This window comes from Eurosta solidaginis, chromosome 1 (assembly GCF_040869045.1).
Source record: "Eurosta solidaginis isolate ZX-2024a chromosome 1, ASM4086904v1, whole genome shotgun sequence".
In the NCBI taxonomy this organism is placed as follows: domain Eukaryota; kingdom Metazoa; phylum Arthropoda; class Insecta; order Diptera; family Tephritidae; genus Eurosta; species Eurosta solidaginis.
Window position 1 is genome coordinate 358494228 of NC_090319.1, and position 17851 is coordinate 358512078.

Consider the following 17851-nt stretch of genomic DNA (forward strand, 5'->3'; position numbering starts at 1 on the left):
TTTCGCATACTAGCATACGTAAAATCATATAAAAGTTATATGAATCGATTCGTATTGATCAGCCGCAGTGCATAGGCCTATTTTTGTTAACAAATATTACTCTATTTGTTTATAATTAATAGAAAGTTTTTTGTAAATTCGAAAATCTGTGCAACTATCGAAATTGCCATCTGTAGGACCCATTATGTTCACAAACCCCCCTGAGTACAAAGCTCCAAATGCTGCATTGTCGCGTTGCTCAAATGTTTCATCTCTACATATGTATATATTCGTACCCGCCAAACGGTGAGAGAACTAATGCTTCACTCATTTTCAGTTCAAATAAAATATTGTTTCCCATTGTTGCCACTTACCTATATTGGTCTGTACCAAAATCCTTAAAAAATTTTCTAAAATAATTGTTAGCGCACAAAAAAACTTTAAAGAGAAGTAATAACTTAACCGGCCTATTTTTTTGGGCAAATTTTACTTACACGTAAAAGCATAGGTCTTTATTTAACAGATTCTTTGTTTTTCATTTTAGTTGCGTTAAAAAAAATGAAATCAGAAATAATGAGTCAACTTTTGTTCAAACTCACTAAATTTATATATTTATAACAATTAATTGCAAATTTGACCCAAATGTCTTTTGCATTTCCAGATTTTATGCTCATTTTAGATATAGCACGTCTTATAGTGAACAAAAAATAAATAAATTTGCTACAAAAATATTACATTTTTGCAATAAATGATGATGATGAAAATTAAAATTTGTATATTTTCTTTTATACTAATTTATTTTGATATTTCTTATTTTATTTTATTATATTTTTTATTTCAACTTAGTTTATTATTATTTAAATGCAACTTGATTGAATCGGAAAATTTCACGTTGTATATTAAACGAAAAAAAAAAACGACCCAAAAATGTTTTCGATTTTAGGTCAAAATATTGCATAGGCCGTATATTACATTACTATCTATATATTAATACGCTAACAAAATTTCCATACAATCAATTGACAGGCTGTTTCGCATACTTAGCATACGTAAAATCATATAAAAGTTATATGAATCGATTCGTATTGATCAGCCGTAGTGCATAGGCCTATTTTTGTTAACAAATATTACTCTATTTATTTATAATGAATAGAAAGTTTTTTGTAAATTCGAACAATTCATACAACTATCGAAATTCAGCGCGCCATCTTTGGGAACAATTATCATCACCATACCAGGTGGTGGCAAAGCGAATTCAACCAATTCGCTGTGCAGAAGAATGTCTAGTCAAAAGAAAATTTTCATTGATTTCGATTAACTGACATATTGTTGTACAAGGCTTTGTATGGAAAATTATCAAGAAGAAGCAATCAGCTGTTGGGATAACAACACCTGGTACTGAATTCGCCTTGGTACAATAGAAAAAATTGAATAACTAAAATTTTCTTTCGAGTTGACATTCTGCCTTACAACAAGCCCGGTATGAATTCGCTATGCTCGCACCTTGTATTTATTTGCCTTCGCAATCAGCAGGGCGAATTCAGTACCAGGTGTTGTTATCCCAACAGCTGCTTGGTTCTTCTTTTCCATACAATCCTTTGAACAACAATATGTCAGCTAATCAAAATCAATGAAAATTTTCATTTGACTTGACATTCTTCTGCACGGCAAATTGGTTGAATTCGCTTTGCCGTCATCTTGTATAGATTCGCCTTGGTATCAAACGCCAGCGTCATTCGAATTTGGAATACGCCGTATAGGAAATTTTGGCTTTGATCCTAACTGCATTTTTTAATATTAAATAATAGACAAAAACTGCCGCATATTTGTATAATAATGTTGTCAAGTTCTTTATTTGTTTTTATATAAGCATATATAAACACAGACACAGAATGGAAAAATAAACTAAATATTCATCTTCTGGTACAATTAGGCGAAGTATAAAATATTTTGCCTACTAATAATCATTAATCTAAAATTACCGCTAACAAAACGATTATGTATGTAGGTATGTACTTAAACACATTTTCAGTTTTTTTTAACTTTTTTATATTTTATTTTATTTTATTTAAACCGCAATTACCTTTTCCATATGCTAAAACGATTGTTGTAGAATAAGGGTCTTAAAATCAATACTTATTATTAAATTTTATCAGCCATGATCTGATTTTTGAATTGGAGGCAGTTTTTGGAATTTGATATAAAAAAACAGTTTTCAAATCAATCAAAGTTTGCGTTTTCGACATAATGTAATGATAATTCCATCATGGTTTTCATGAGGGAATCACCAGGTGAAGTAAATAAAAAAAGACAGAAGATGTAAGCTATCTGAAATGGTAGTGATGTATTTTCGACGGTCAGAAGAGGGTAAAATTTTTACCTGCTTTGAAAAAATAGGAGTAGAAAAATAAATACCTTGCTACGAAAGACATTACCGAAATTGCTTTTTTCAGCATATCAGTGCCACCCGACGCCAATGCAAAATTTAATACAAAGGACCAGTGTTAGTTAACATTACTTTTAGGATCGAATAAAAATAAAAAATTCAATTTCATCTGCAGTTGAAACTTTCATTGAAAAGCCGGACATAAAGAAACATGTGTTATTCATATAGTACATATTGTAACGAAGTTTGGAAAATTCCGCTTATTTGAAACCTCCTGATAACGTTCGAATCGCTAAACTGTTGAATAAATCACTCTGATTTCTGTATTGCAAAATGGTCTTTATTAGACTACTTTGGGAGTAAAACAATTATATTTCAGTTTGCAACTGATAGCGTGTTAAAGGAAACTGATTAGTTATTACTCAGCTTGCGCTGCTTTTATATTCTCTGTTGCCTTGTCTGCATATTTCTCCAAAGGTCTAGACGTTTCACCTTCTAGAGCTCTTGTAGCTCATGATTGTATACATGTATATTTGTAGTTTATAGCCATATGCGTGTGTATGTGTAAGTAACTACGGCTGATGACTACGTGTGTTTGTGAGCATCTCTTCGTTGCCCTGTATGAATGTGTGTAAATGATGATTGATTTGTTAAAGTACACAAGAGTGCCAGCTTGCTTTATTGTTGTTATGCCTTTACTTACTAACAACATAGTGATGCTAAAATTCGCCACAATATGCACGTCAGTTATTTAGTTGTTTTTTTTTTTCTGCCTTTGGCGGAACTTAAATGGGTTTCGGGTTCGATGAAATGATTTTACAGTCACACTTGGAAGTGATCGTGATACTCTTAAATATGTTTCCGTCCCTTAAAATTCATTGATAGTGAGTTAAGACATTTTGTATATTTAGAATGCCACTGTATAGGCGAGATTTTTTCAAAATAAGGTGTAATACGACAATTTTGGTGTTCTTCTAGGAATGAGAAAAACATTATTCTAAAGTCTTCAGTAGTACTGTACAGGGGAAGATCCTTGGTTGAATATGACGTGAATGCAAACAGTTTGTTTTAAGAAAGACCTGTTTCAATTTTTTGGGAACAAATTAAGGATAGGTATCTACATAATGGTAATATCAAAAATATGGAAGTATTAGTTTAGCAAGGCCTTACTTATGGCAACCAACCCCAAAGATACCCTAAATGATGAATTTCTGTAATTAAATCCAGTAAAGGTCCATCGATATTCACCTAATAGTTTATGTGAAAAAAGTACAAAAAGTGCCATATTTTAGTCCTGAAAAATGCAAAAAGCAACACTTTTTCGGGGACAAGATTGGTGAAAATTTTTCAGATAGCCGAATGACAGGACAAAGAAAACTTTAGAGCGAGACAATTGCCGGCTTCCTTCACCTGGTTATTCCACCATGCATGGTTTTCAATTCTAATAAAACTGAAGAAATGAATTGAATTCAATTGAAAAATTGCAATGCCATTGCTTGAAAAGCAAACTGTACGGTGTTTTCGAAATTGAGTAAATATAAGTTAGTATAATTTTAAATTATCTTCTAAGATGTCACTTTTCTTCATATTGGACTAAAACAGTTTTTTATAGAGATTGATCCATTGCAATTTTCCCGTTTTTCGAACTTAGCCTGCATAGCAATGATATTGGATTTAGAAGTTAGCAATTGGACTATTTCTAATACATTTTCTTTAATGTATTGTGTTAAAAAAAATGTAAAAAGTTAAAATGGAGGAGTGGTCTCCTCTCTTTCCTTTTTTGAACGGTATGCAATTTTTTCGTTTTCAAGCTTATATAATAGATATTATAAGGTGTCAAACGGCAGAACTTAGAAAAACTTAAAAGCGATAAATTACACAGCTACACAACAAAAAGTTTGACGGATATGGCAATGAAACACACGTATTCCTATGCAGTGTCATGCGCCGAGTTCGAATCCACTGTCAAAAATTGCTTATCTGGTCCTGGTTCGGCCGTAACGCAAAAAAAACACTAAATAAGGAGATACTGTATTTCGATTTTGAGGTTATTTCCGAACCCCGACCCGTTAGACCTATTCTGATATCAAACCTGCATTCGGCCCATCAAAATGCTTAAGAATACATGTGTCGCATAACCAGATCCGACGAGCGGGTTATGGGGTTAGAATATACCCGCGGTAGGTATGCCTGTCGTAAGAGGCGACTAAAATAACGGATTCAAGGGGTTTGTGTAGCGCAGCCCTTTCAGGATGCCAGCGCAATACATAGCTTCTACAAACCCAATTGCCAACCTCACCTATCCGTGGCGAATCCTGTTTCATTAACAGCCGAGGCTCTGGCGACCCCGAGGGAGGGCGGGATGGCCTAGAAGGTCGCATGTGGTCATAACAAATCGTTCCAGAAATGGTCGGGCTTGGTACTGGAATGTATCGGATCTACATCCGGCAAAGGACCAACTCGATACACTCCCCAAGGCCTTCGCTACAACAACAAAAAAAAAACGAGGTTGGAAGCGAAAAGTAACACAACCGCACAAGAAAACGTTGCTAATGCGACACATGTATTTCCCTTTTTTTACGCGCTGGGGCTGACTCTGTCATTACAATTGACTTAAGTGGATGTGGTTCGGCCCTCACCTCAAAAAAAAAAAAAATTGGCTACTCCGCGTTTTTTGTGATTACATAAGAAACGGGAGCCGACAGACTTATTCTAATAACGAATTTTGAGTCAGTGCATCAACAGAGACTACATTGACGCAATACAAGAAAAGACCTGGACACGCTTAGAACTTTTATTTTATAATTTGTTTAATATATATTAGAATGCATCCAATTTCGAACTTCTAAAGCAGATAGCCACCTTTTGCACGTTAACTACACAAACACGGGAAATCCCTTTTTTGCCTGTAAATAAATATGTACAAAAAAATTTGTTTCCCTCCAACAGCCAGAAAATAGGATTTTGTCGTTATACAAATAATTTTAATTCTACCACCGTACGAAGCCTATATTTCAAATTTTTAAAATCTCACATGGGAATGTGGGCATATAAACCATAATGTTAAGCTTTATGTAAACATTTAATTATTGAGCGAACACTGAAAAGTTTTCACAATTCTTTAGGAGACAGAAGACGCTTGTGATCTTAAACTAAATATAAGCATATTTGTAATTAAAAAAAAAAAGAATTGATTAATAACATAATTACACAAAGCTAACAAATCAAATTTCTACAAAACAAAAACATCTTCAGATTGAGCAGTTTACAAAGTTCACTTTTACAAACAGTTTCCCTACGCTTTATCAAATATTTCCGCATAAAATGTACATATATTAATAATGAATCGTTTTAATATTTATAAATATAGTCAAAAGAATTAAAATATACATATATTTCCAGCTTACAACAAATATACAGTTGTAATTGTCGATTTTTTAAGTCCAATACAATTCTTTTACATTTTTTTACACATACATTTTGTGTAAATTTTTCTATGGTAAAAAAATAAGAAAATAGGATAACTAATTTCTATTAAAATGCGTCACAACAAATGACGCTCGATTGCGAATTGCACAAAGTAGTACGGCAGCAAAAAAGCAGCAATCGAAACATTCATTATTATCACTTTTACGGCTGTTCCTTTCACAGTCAACTCAAATTCAAGTACGCCCACGCTCTCCTATGAGCCACCAGCTGTGGCGGCAGCTGCACTTGCCCGTGGCGATAAGATCGTACTCGTACTACGCCCTGCGCTACCACCACCAGCTGATCCATTGACACGTACTTCACGTACATAACAATCACGACACACGCGTACCGCCTTTGTCAGTCCATATTTAGGTAATGGCGCCGATGCATTAGAGCAAACGCCACAAAATACGCCACCACAATTGCGACAATGATGACGACGTCGGAATGCTGTAAATTGTGTGCGACAAGCCATGCAACGAGGCGCTTTTTCATCGGGCACCCAAGCGGGTGGTGACAGACGTGTGCTAACGCTTGAGGACGGAGGTGGTGTTCTTGTTGTTGCGGTGGTTGTTGCTGCGTGAGGACTATTATTGTTATTGTTGCTGCTAACATTTGTGCTGTGGTTGCTCGTCGCATTCGTTGATATTGTTGCACGTTGACTAACTGGCGAGTTATTTTTAGATGAGGCAGCTGATGATGAACTTGATGAAATGGGCGATGTACTACCAACCGAATCATTACGATTGCGACGTTGTCGACGTTCATTTATATATGCACTCAAACGACAACTTTGCCCACCCACAGTTGTTGTAGCTGCTGATGCAGTTACTACTACTGACATCGCACCACCCATATGATCATTGTGGTCTTGATCACCTAAACTGCGACTGCGACTCGCTTGAGTACGCCCCACTACAGGCAGTCCACTTTCAGTGCATATGTTCTGGCCACGCTGTATAGCGCCTCCAATGGAATGTCGATTATTACTACTCCCACTACTGCTAGTGCTGCTGCTGCTATTGTTATCGTTACCGGAAGCGGAGCCGGTACCATTAGCGCCATTATTATGGAACACATTATCCAACTCAGCATTGACTTCCTCTGCTGAGTAAATGCTTTGATTAGAACCAGCATTCTCTTGTATAACATCCTGCTCGGATGCACGAAACTCGAAGAGGTCCGATTCTTTAGGCTTTTCGGGTATATCTAGCTCTTCTTGTGTCGGCGACATATTCATAAGGAATACGCTACGCAATATTTGACGTAAATCAGCTGCAAAATTTGTTTGCAATTGATCAGCCACACCAGCAATGCATACAAAGAGGCGATGTAGCAAATTTTCGATGCTTCTAAAATGAGGCAGAAACATAAAACATTCAAATTAGTTGAGGTGGGGAAAATGCATTAGGAAATCTAAGTTCGATTGTAAAGAAGAATATACACCCAGGAGTGATGTTCAACTAAACTATTGGAAAAATTCAATGTGCTGATTATGAGTGGAATCGAACGCATGTTGTTGTTGTTGTTGCAGTGCTACGCCCCATCCAATAGATGCGACCACTCACTAATTGTCATCAATGTCCTCTAACGATAGTCCGAGGAACCTGCAGTTTCTATAGGGTTGGATCAGAGAGATAAGATGCTTAAACGCGTTGGTTCCATATTGCAATTTAAAAGATGCTAACAAGCGGTACATACATTGGGTATGGTATGGTAAGAGTTTAACCTTTTACACTATCCAGATCGAAGTTGAGCTAGAGTCTTGAGCGTCTCCCTAAGGAGGTTGCTTTCCTCAATTGCGAGTTTATTGTGTAAGAGGCGACTAAAATACCAGATTCAAGGGGTTGTGTAGCGCAACCTTTTCAGGTTGCTAGCGCAATATATAGCTTCTCCAAACCCAATTGTCAACCTCACCTTCGAGCGGCGAATCTCGTTTCACTAACAGGCAAGGCTCTGGCGACCCCAAGCTCCTCATGGAACTTGGGGGTGGGGAGGGAGGGATGGCCAGAAGGTTTAATGTTGCCATATAAATCGTGCCCGAGATGGTCGGGCTAGCACCTTAATGGTGCTGGGTTACCGGAGTTGTTGTTGTTGTTGTTGTTGTTGTTGTAGCGATTAGGTTACTCCCCGAAGGCTTTGGGGAGTGTTATCGATGTGATGGTCCTTTGTCGGATACAGATCCGATACGCTCCGGTAACAGCACCATTAAGGTGCTGGCCCGACCATCTCGGGAACGATTTATATGGCCACATTAAACCTTCAGGCCATCCCTCCCTCCCCACCTCAAGTTCCCTGAGGAGCTTGGGGTTGCCAGAGCCTCGTCTGTTAGTGAAACGGGATTCGCCGCTCGAAGGTGAGGTTGACAATTGGGTTGGAGAAGCTATATATTGCGCTACACAACCCCTTGAATCCCGGTTACCGGAGTGCGCCGGATCTGTATCCGGCAAAGGACCATCACTTTGATAACACTCCCCAAAGCCTTCGGGGAGTAACCTTATCACTACAACAACAACAGGCGCCTAAAATATCAAATAGATTCAAGGGGCTGTGCAGCGCAACCCTTTCAAGGGGTTGCCAGCGCAATTTATAGTTAACCAACCCAGTTGTCATCCTCACATTACCGTAGCGAATCCTGTATCTTGCTTTCCTCAATTGCGAGTTTATTGAGTAAGAGGCGACTACAATACCAGTTTCTAGGGGTTGTGTAGCGCAACCTTTTCAGGTTGCCAGCGCAATATATAGCTTCTGCAAACCCAATTGTCAACCTCACCTTCGAGCGGCGAATCTCGTTTCACTAACAGCCGAAGCTCTGGCGACCCCAAGTTTCTCATGGTTCTAGAGGGTGGGAGGGCAGTATGGCCTAGAAGTCAGGTGGCCTTACTAAATCGTTCCCGAAATGATCATGCTAGTACCTTAATGATGCTTGTTACCAGAACGTACCGGATCTGCAAATCTATAACACCCCCCATAACCTTCGCCACATAACAACAAGAAGCTCTTAGGTTCCTGGGAGGCGGGTATTCTGCAGAAACTGTTCAGCATTTCATTTCTTTTTTTTTATGGGGAGTATTCTCGCCTCAATGTGTAGGTGATGTTTTGGGGACATAAGAAGACATCCCGTTGCAGTTTTGAGCTTGGTGTTTTGGCAGGACTGCAGCTTCCTCCAGTGTTTTAGACTCGGTGCCCATATTGGGGCACGTAGCATACAAGCGACCGGCTAGTTGCTTTATAGGTCGTTATGAGAAGGTTTTATGTGGCCATATTAATTGTTCCCGAGATGGTCCGGCTATTACATTAATGATGCTTGTAATCGTAACTTACCCAATATATATCCGGCAGGGACCATGAACATCGATAACACTCCCTTCCTTAGGGGCCGCAATTGTACATAAAGTCTATTGCCACAACAAAATCTTGAAGTCTCTTCCCGGCAACTTGAGGCAAAAATAAGGGAGTGAGAGCAAAAGGAATAGATAATTAGGAGTGATCGTGAATAGGCAAATTTATAGCTTTTGGGAAACCGTTTAGAGACGACATTTGCAGACACCTGCCTTTACCATGTTTCAAATACTAAAATTTGCTTTTTCCTTTAATTAGTCTTTTGCAAACTCTCGCACATTTTCGAAAACAGCTTTATAACATGAAGCAATTTTTACATGTTCTTTATACTGCTACAAAGAGATGCTACGTATATTAATTATGGTTTCCCATCACTGCTGGGTATACAAGTATACATAACGGTTACATATGTACATACAAAATATACTTACTTAAACCTTTTGCGCGTAGCCACCTTAACAGCCTGACTAACTTCGTTGGGTTGTTGTTGTTGATGGTTCGCATTAACGCGACTATTTGACAGCGATGATGTGGTACTACTATCTGTGCTCGTGGTATTATGACTTCCCGCGATCTTCGGCTGCTGCGTCTGTTGCGCCACGACGTCACTGGTGACAGAATCTTCAGACGAACCACCCTTCTCATAAGTTGTGCTTTCATTGCTCTTGTGATTACGTCTATGATGATGATGGTGATGACGATGATGATGGTGCTGGTAGTGAGGACTATGAGAGTGCTGATGATAGGGATGATGACTTGGTGGGCTATGGTGCTTGTGATGACTGTCGCTTGTGGTTGCTTGCGGCTCATGGTGGTGACGACGGCGATGATGATGATGACTACTGCAATGACGCTTCCCACTTTCATTGCTTTTTTTACTCTCGGTGGACGAATATGATGATGACGAAGGCTCACTGCAACTGCATGAAGATAATTTATCTGCTTCGTTATTATTTACGGGTGAAGCCTTTTCAGAAGATATTGTGGTTTTGCCAGGTGTATTTATCGTCGCCTTCTTGTCACTCTCGACGGAGGTTACCTCGTGCTGAGTACTGAGGCGTAATCGCCTCAGTGCTGCACTTGTGGTGGGCACATCCTCGTCCCTCTCATCTTCTATATTAGCATTGCTTGACGCATCATCTTCGCTTACTATAAAATTGCCCGTTAAAGGAACTTCTTGGGGTTGTAGAAGATTGCCGAAATTTGTGTTTGGTATGAGATAACCGGAAGCACAATCAGCAGATACTATATCTTCGTTCTCACATTCACCGATAACGACCTCATCGTCGTCATCGCCATCGATTTCATTATGGTGATCATCAGCAGCACTGTCATCGTCGTCCTCATCATCATCCTCATCATCTTCTGCTTCATCAACTTCATCCCCTTCATCATCGGACCAGTCTGCAGGTGAGGTAGTAGAGCTATTGGTAACAGCGGATGTTGTAGACGCAATCGAATGTGATGGAGTAGGTGAAACGGCAGGTGTTAGTAAAGGTGAACTGTCATCAGAGCTTGGTGAAATTGAGCGCGGAGTACATGATCCACAGCGCGTTGATTTTGAGCAACTTCTTGATGGGCTACTAGCTTGAACGGAGCCTGCTGTCCTCGTGCTTGTTGTGCTCGTTGTAGAAATAGGAAATTGCGATTCCGGCTGTGTATTGCTTACATTATTGTTTTGTTGCTCTGTAGCCACTGTTGTGGTTTGTGGTTTTGTTGTACTACTGACGGAATTTAGTATGCTAGTGGTTGTGCTGTTGTTGTTTTGCTGATCCTCACTTGGCGCTTCTATGCTGCTTGTCCCCACAGGCAACTAAGTGGGAAGAGCATTAAAAGGGTTATAAATATATTATTTTAGCTCAGAAAACAAACTTATAGCCAAAAGTATTGTGGAAGTCAATTGATATCGAAATTTTGAGGCAAGAAAAATTTCCTACGCAAAATTATATAAAAGAACCGGAAATGTCCAAATTCATTTCCGATTACAAAAGATTTTGGCCCGTAATCATCATAATCGCTGACTAGAATAATGTTTAGTTAAAATCTTGCTTAAATTAAAAATGGGATTTAAAATTTTGATCTGTCATAGACATATTAAACACAGTTTTCAGCTAAAATAAGCATGGACAGGGTATCCGCATGAAAAAGGGCATTGATTGGCGCTATGAAGATTTTTTTTAGAAGTTTTAAAAGTTCACGCCGTTCCTTACAACCGTGGTTACTTGACTCCACGTATAAAAAATGTTAATTTGTTACTTGACAAGGACTCTTAAAATACCACAAAAATTGTCAAAGGAGTACCTGAAGACGCGTTTTGATTCCAGGAATCATAATCCGGTGGCGGATAATTATCATTTAATTCTATTTAAAAGTTATTAGCAAATGTTTTGTAAAAATTCGCTGTTTTCTATCAGCCGTCTATTTAACTCTTTGATCTAATTGAACATACTCTTTAAAGAAAATTTACATAATTTCGTTCTTAAAAAATATTTAAATCTCGTAACAGAAAGAAAAAGGTAGTTAAAGCGGATTTGGGCTCCTTAAAGCACAGGAAGTGACGAGCCCACTCACTCATACAATCGTATTTATGTTGAATAGTTCTTCCTAATGCATCATGTCACAGAAGTGATATCCGCAAAATTGGGATGAAGGCACAAAATTCGTTTTCAATTCAATTTGTACGCTGTTTAAAAACTGACGTACTTGTACATGACGCACGTTGAAAGATTGGTTGCTACCACGATTCAATCACAAGAGGTTTGCTCGACAGACAAATTTTTTGACAATTGCAGCCATTTTGCTCCCAAATCGAATTGACATCCATTAACTGTGTTGTTTCTTTGCGAATTGTCGAAAAATATTAGTAGTAGAAATAGGAAGCATCAGTTTACAAATGACCGATAAGTACTGAACTGCATAATTCCTTAGAACATTTTTTTTAATTTTATAGTGAATTTATTAACTATGCCTCGATCTATTAGTATGGTTGAACATTGAACATAGGTAATATTATGAAAAGTGAGGACACCAAGAAATCGTGCACTTTCGTAAACCTATGAATATACGAAACCTAAACCAATTCAAAATTCATCGTTCAACGTCAAAACTTCGACTATTAAATCGATTCGCGTAAAAATATCATTAGTAAATAATGGAGATGCCACAACGAAATGTACTCATTGGGCATGTTAACTTATTCAGGTAAAAGTCTAGAACAGGAGTCTACTGCTAATACGCGTCCAAAAATATCGAGAGAGGTGACTTCGACAACGGAAAAGAAAAAATTGTATCTCTGTCCGGAGATATTTGCAGTTGAAGTTGGCAATTTTCATGTGGTTGTTGTAATGTTTTTGTGCACTGAAAAAGATTTTGTGTACAAAGGAATTTTCCACGCATTTAATTTTGATCTCACCTCATTGGTGGACTGGCCAGGGGAATTTTTTATAAGCTCGTCTGAAAGCCGCCAACGCAACCCGGGGTCATTTTTCGGTTTTTCGTCAATATCTTTTGAACGAACTAAAATTTTTTTTCCGCCTTCGAATTATTGTTATCGAGGACAATACGCGTCTTTTGACACTTCTCTTGATATTTTTGGGCGCGTATTAAAAGTCGACCTTCTGTTCTATTAATTCCTTATATTCGGAACATTAGCCTCCATTTAATTTGGGCAATCGGTTTACATTTGGAATATTATGTATATACTTATTTGATATATATTCGGACCTCGTGAGGTAGTATCAAATGAACGTATTCCGAATATTCTAAATTAACGGTTTATCCGGAACGGTTCCATGAATACTTAACGGAAAAGAGCTTTCTAAGACAATAAGTCATTTTGTTTTATTTTTGTTTTTGTCAGTTCATTGCGGCTGCTGAGTAGCGTATCACACCATGTCGGCTGCCGTTTCAATATTGTCCAATATCCCAAAATATTTTTCAAAAAGTTCCCATTTCATGATTTTTCACAAAAATCCCTTATGTTAGAATTGGATTGAAGAACGCCTCAGAATGCTTTTCAACTCCCTCTTATGTCAAAATGCATTGAACTTAAGCTCATATAGGGAGTTTTTGAAACAAATTTTGATATAGTGTATTTTTGAATAAAATTCTAAACCAACGTAATTTTTTATAAGCTCGGCTGAAAGCCGCCAACACAACCAGGGGTCATTTTTCGGTTTTTCGTCAATATCTTTTGAACGAGCTAAAATTTTTTTTCCGCCTTCGAATTATTGTTATCGAGGACAATACGCGTCGTTTGACACTTCTCTTGATATTTTTGGGCGCGTATTAAAAGTCGACCTTCTGTTCTATTAATTCCCTATATTCGGAACATTAGCCTCCATTTAATTTGGGCAATCGGTTTACATTTGGAATATTATGTATATACTTATTTGATTTATTCGGACCTCGTGAGGTAGTATCAAATGAACGTATTCCGAATATTCTAAATTAAAGGTTTATCCGGAACGCTTCCATGAATAGTTAACGGAAAACAGCTTTCTAAAACAATAAGCCATTTTCTTTTATTTTTGCTTTTGTTAGTTCATTGCGGCTGCTAAGTACCGTATCACCCCATGTCGGCTACCTTTTCAATATCGTCCAATATCTCAAAATATTTTTCAAAAACTTCCCATTTCATGATTTGTCACAAAAACTCCCTATATTAGAATTAGATTGAAGAACGCCTCAGAATGCTTTTCAACTCCCTCTTATGTCAAAATGCATTGAACTTAAGCTCATATAGGGAGTTTTTGAAACAAATTTTGATATAGTGTATTTTTGAATAAAATTCTAAACCAACGTAGCTCTTTATCAATTCACGAAATATTTAGTAGAAAATGAATTATTTCCTCCAAAACCTGTTGGCATTTAGAAATTTATTATCACTACTAATATACTACTAAAGGTACTTTTCTACTACAATTTTCGTTAAAGGGGATTGCATTATTACCCGCTTTCCTTACTTCGTAAAAGCAACCCGTCCAGATTTTTCAATTTGGGAGTGTCAAAGCTCTGCCGTCATGGAAGAACAAACGTCTAGTAATTGAATCATGGGTTGCTACCATGATGTAATAATAAGCAACATAACCTCACTTTTTCGACAGCCTAAATGTCAGTAAAAAAAAATAAATGTAAGGCGCGATAACCTCCGAAGAGATCTAAGGCCGAGCTTCTCTTCCAATTTGTGTCGTGCTCCTCTTGCTTTTCCCTACAAATTGACCGGACGGGACCTACATGTTTTATGCCGACTCCGAACGGCATCTGCAAGGCAGGTGAGTTTTCAATGAGAGCTTTTCATTCCAGAAATACACCCGGAGCGCTTGCCAAACACTGCCGAGGGGCGACCCCGCTTAGAGAAATTTTCTTCTAATTGAAAAACCTTATTTCTAAAATTTTGATGTTGCTTTGCCCGGGGTGTGAACCCAGGGCATACGGTGTGGTAGGCGGAGCACGCTACCATCACACCACGGTGGCCGTGTATTTCAAAAGTAATAAATTTGGATTACAAATTCTTCAAATAAATTAGTTTTCTGCAAAAGTTTGTCTATATTCTGTTAGGGAATACAAAGTAGCGTTAACCTTTTTGGCTAAACAATTCTAGTAACGGCTTATATAGTTATAATATTTCTAAACGTATAGTAAAATCTACTACGATCGTAGTAGAACTCAAAGACAGTTCTGTATGATAGACAACCCTCTGAATTATGCATGCCGAACTTGTCAGAATAAGGGAAAACGTCAACGGGATGAAAACACCTGAATATTCATTTCATCATGAGTTGCTACAATGAACTTAATAATCAGTTACCGATTACAAAAATATAAAATTGAATATTTCGAACGCAAAAGGAAAATTTGTTTTCAAATTGAATAAAAAAGAAAGTGACAGATTTTTTATAAAATTTTACGGTGCTGTTGTGTTGTATACTAGAATGTCGTAAAGAAAAGTTGTTTGCATTAAGACAGCTGTGACAGCCAAAATGATGCAAACCTTAAATATTGGAACGATTTTCCGTCATCCCTTGTCAAATTTGGTTTTGAGACAAACAGGTTTCGGCGTTGTGCCATCATCAGTGTCGATTTTCGTTCTGATCTGTTGTTGCCGTTTGTCCTGTATTTATAGTTCGTAGGTATATGAGCAGGTATTGTCAAATTGATGCTTGTGTATATTTAGTTATGTGTATGTGCTGTGTGTTCATTCAGAACCGAGGGTGGTTTCCTAATCGATTTGTGTGGCTGACTGGGTTAGGTAGAAATCTGTGATTTTAGTCGTTTGACCTTCTTTGTCGGTTTTTTGTTTTGGTTTGTTAATTGTTTTGTGTTTATTTGTTGTTGTGTGATTGTCTGTTGTGCCTGTGTGATTAAGTTGTTTACTGTAAACAAGTTTTAAAGGCTCGAATATTGTGTCAGAAATTGTGTTTATCTGTTCGTTTATTATTCTACCGTCGAATATTTTCTGTTTGTAGATTTCCATGTTTTCGAGTACGTTGAGACGTCGGCCCTTTTCTTGTATGTGAAGAACCCTAATGTTTTATTGATGTTTGCTGGGGAACATTCATTCTCGACCATGTGATTCGCGAAGTTAGACTCTGGTATAATGTTTGGATTCCGTATTTTTTGTTGTAATCTCTAATATGTTCTCTGTACCTCGTTCTTATATATCATTTATCCACCCTGTCGGAAAATCAACCAAACAAGATAAGTCAAACCTTAAATGTTAGTTGGCCCTAACCGTTAAAGCCGTTTAACTTAATAGACCCGAAACTGAATAGGGATATGGCTAACTTCGATGTTTTATAAGTATGCAGGACATTCAGGAATAATCAAGTTAAATCAAATTTAGGTTTGTCTTCGCAAAATCAGCATAAATAAAGGGATTTTAGTATAGTGTTCCATGGGAAAGAAGTTACCTAGAATCTTGAGCCATTGTACATGGACCTGCAAGGTGTAAGTCCCTTTTACATTAGAAAATCATTGAACTCAAGGCGGTCATGACATGGACTAAGAGGGTGAAAAAGGATGGAAGTAGTACAACAGCGCCCGTACCAAGCAGATCTTAAAATTTTTGTTGTTAGTTCTTGTAGTATTCCGTGTTTAATTTCACGATTTCTTTTAAGAGGAATTAGCAAATGTAAAGGGGAATAGATGACACAAAAGGAAATGCCAGCAGAATTGAATTCATGAATTCTGTAATGTCATTCAGTAATCAGAAGTCGGAAATAAGAAATTGTTCTTTTTATATAGATACTAGCAGACCCGTCAGACGTTGTTCTGCCCTAAATTTGGTATATCTCCATACATTTTAATAAGCATTTTCCGTCTAACTCTGCCCTCCCCCACCCCTCTTCACTTTTTCTTAATCCTTTTATCACTCCTCCCTCCGTATTTTCGCTTCATCTATCTCTATTTTCGTCTCACTCTATCTCTTTCTCAGTCTCCTTCTCTCTTTTCTCTTCTCTAAAGTTTTTCCCATTCTTCTTCATCCTTTATTGCCAGGCAAATCGAATAGGACGTATGTAAATAGTTATGTGGGTATTATTAATTCAAATCCTTATTTCGGCTTCGCATGCACATTTATCAGTTTTGCTAGGTTAATGCAACTAAATCGAATATCACAATGAAAATTACTTTAAAGCACTCATCAACAGCTTTCATTCGTTATCCATATTCTATAAACACATTCTAGGGGTACCCGCGTCCGCGTTTTCGTTTATATCTCGAGACCCTAGTTACGCGCGGGTACGAAAAATACCACGTATCAAATTACTCATAAACAGCTTACATTTGATACCCATATTGTACAAACATATCCCAGGATTACCCAGGTCCACGTTTTGATCTCAAGACCAGAACTATCCAGAACGGGATAAAAATTAGCCTTTGTATGTCTCCTGGTTCTAAGCTACCCCCACCAATTTTCAGTCAAATATGTTCATCCGTTACTTCCTCTTTAATCACTATTTATCTATTAAAAAAGCGCATCAAAATCCGTTGCGTATTTTTAAAGGTTTAAGCATTCATAGGACAGAAAAAGCGACTTTGTTTTATACTATGTAGTGACGTACATCCATACATGCCTATAAACTTACGCCCGAAGTTAAATAACGCAGCGAATGCTATATATATACGTATGTATGTGTCGCATCAAGCCTCACTCAAAAGCAATTAGCGCGGACAGTTCACAGCGAACAAACACACATACGCATTTTTTGATAAAAATGTTACTTTTGTTTAAACAATTTGGCTGATATAAGAAAGGAATCAAGTATTTTTTTTTTTTGATGCAGATCGAAGGTAAATATTTCAAAGTTTTACTGAAAAGTAGAATTTTTTAAATCCATCCATCCGTTTATGAGTTATAGCATATGTAAACAAAAATTTTATGATTTTTTACTACATTTTGGCAATTTGCCACGCCCCTATAATATATACCTTCAAATTATATTAACTGTACCATCTCACTAAGCTTTCAAATGCAAAAAACCGTTTTAAAATCGGAGCATTCTGTGTGAAGTTATGTGCATATATGGCATTTAGCGACTTTATTTTATAAGATTTATAGATTCACAAAAAACCGAAAACTTACCTACCCTCAAACGGCTGCAAAACTGGTGAAAATTGTATCCGCGCAAAACGCCCCTTTTTAGCTAATTCCTTTCTGTGTACAACAAT

At 37.4% G+C, this 17851-nt stretch overlaps 1 protein-coding gene across 6 annotated transcripts in view; it reads right to left on the minus strand.

Annotated features, from left to right (window-relative positions):
* Nucleotides 1-1804: 1804 nt before the first annotated feature.
* LOC137238123 (lateral signaling target protein 2 homolog) overlaps nucleotides 1805-17851 on the minus strand; it is a 150635-nt gene continuing 134588 nt past the window's right edge. For all 6 annotated transcript variants that reach the window (XM_067762755.1, XM_067762754.1, XM_067762759.1 and 3 more), the window contains 2 exons: nucleotides 9610-10991; nucleotides 1805-7188 (listed from right to left, as the gene is read on the minus strand). In XM_067762755.1, the coding sequence (XP_067618856.1) occupies nucleotides 6048-7188; nucleotides 9610-10991 (2523 nt within the window). In that variant the 3' untranslated portion in view covers nucleotides 1805-6047. The remainder of the gene's footprint in view (nucleotides 7189-9609; nucleotides 10992-17851) is intronic.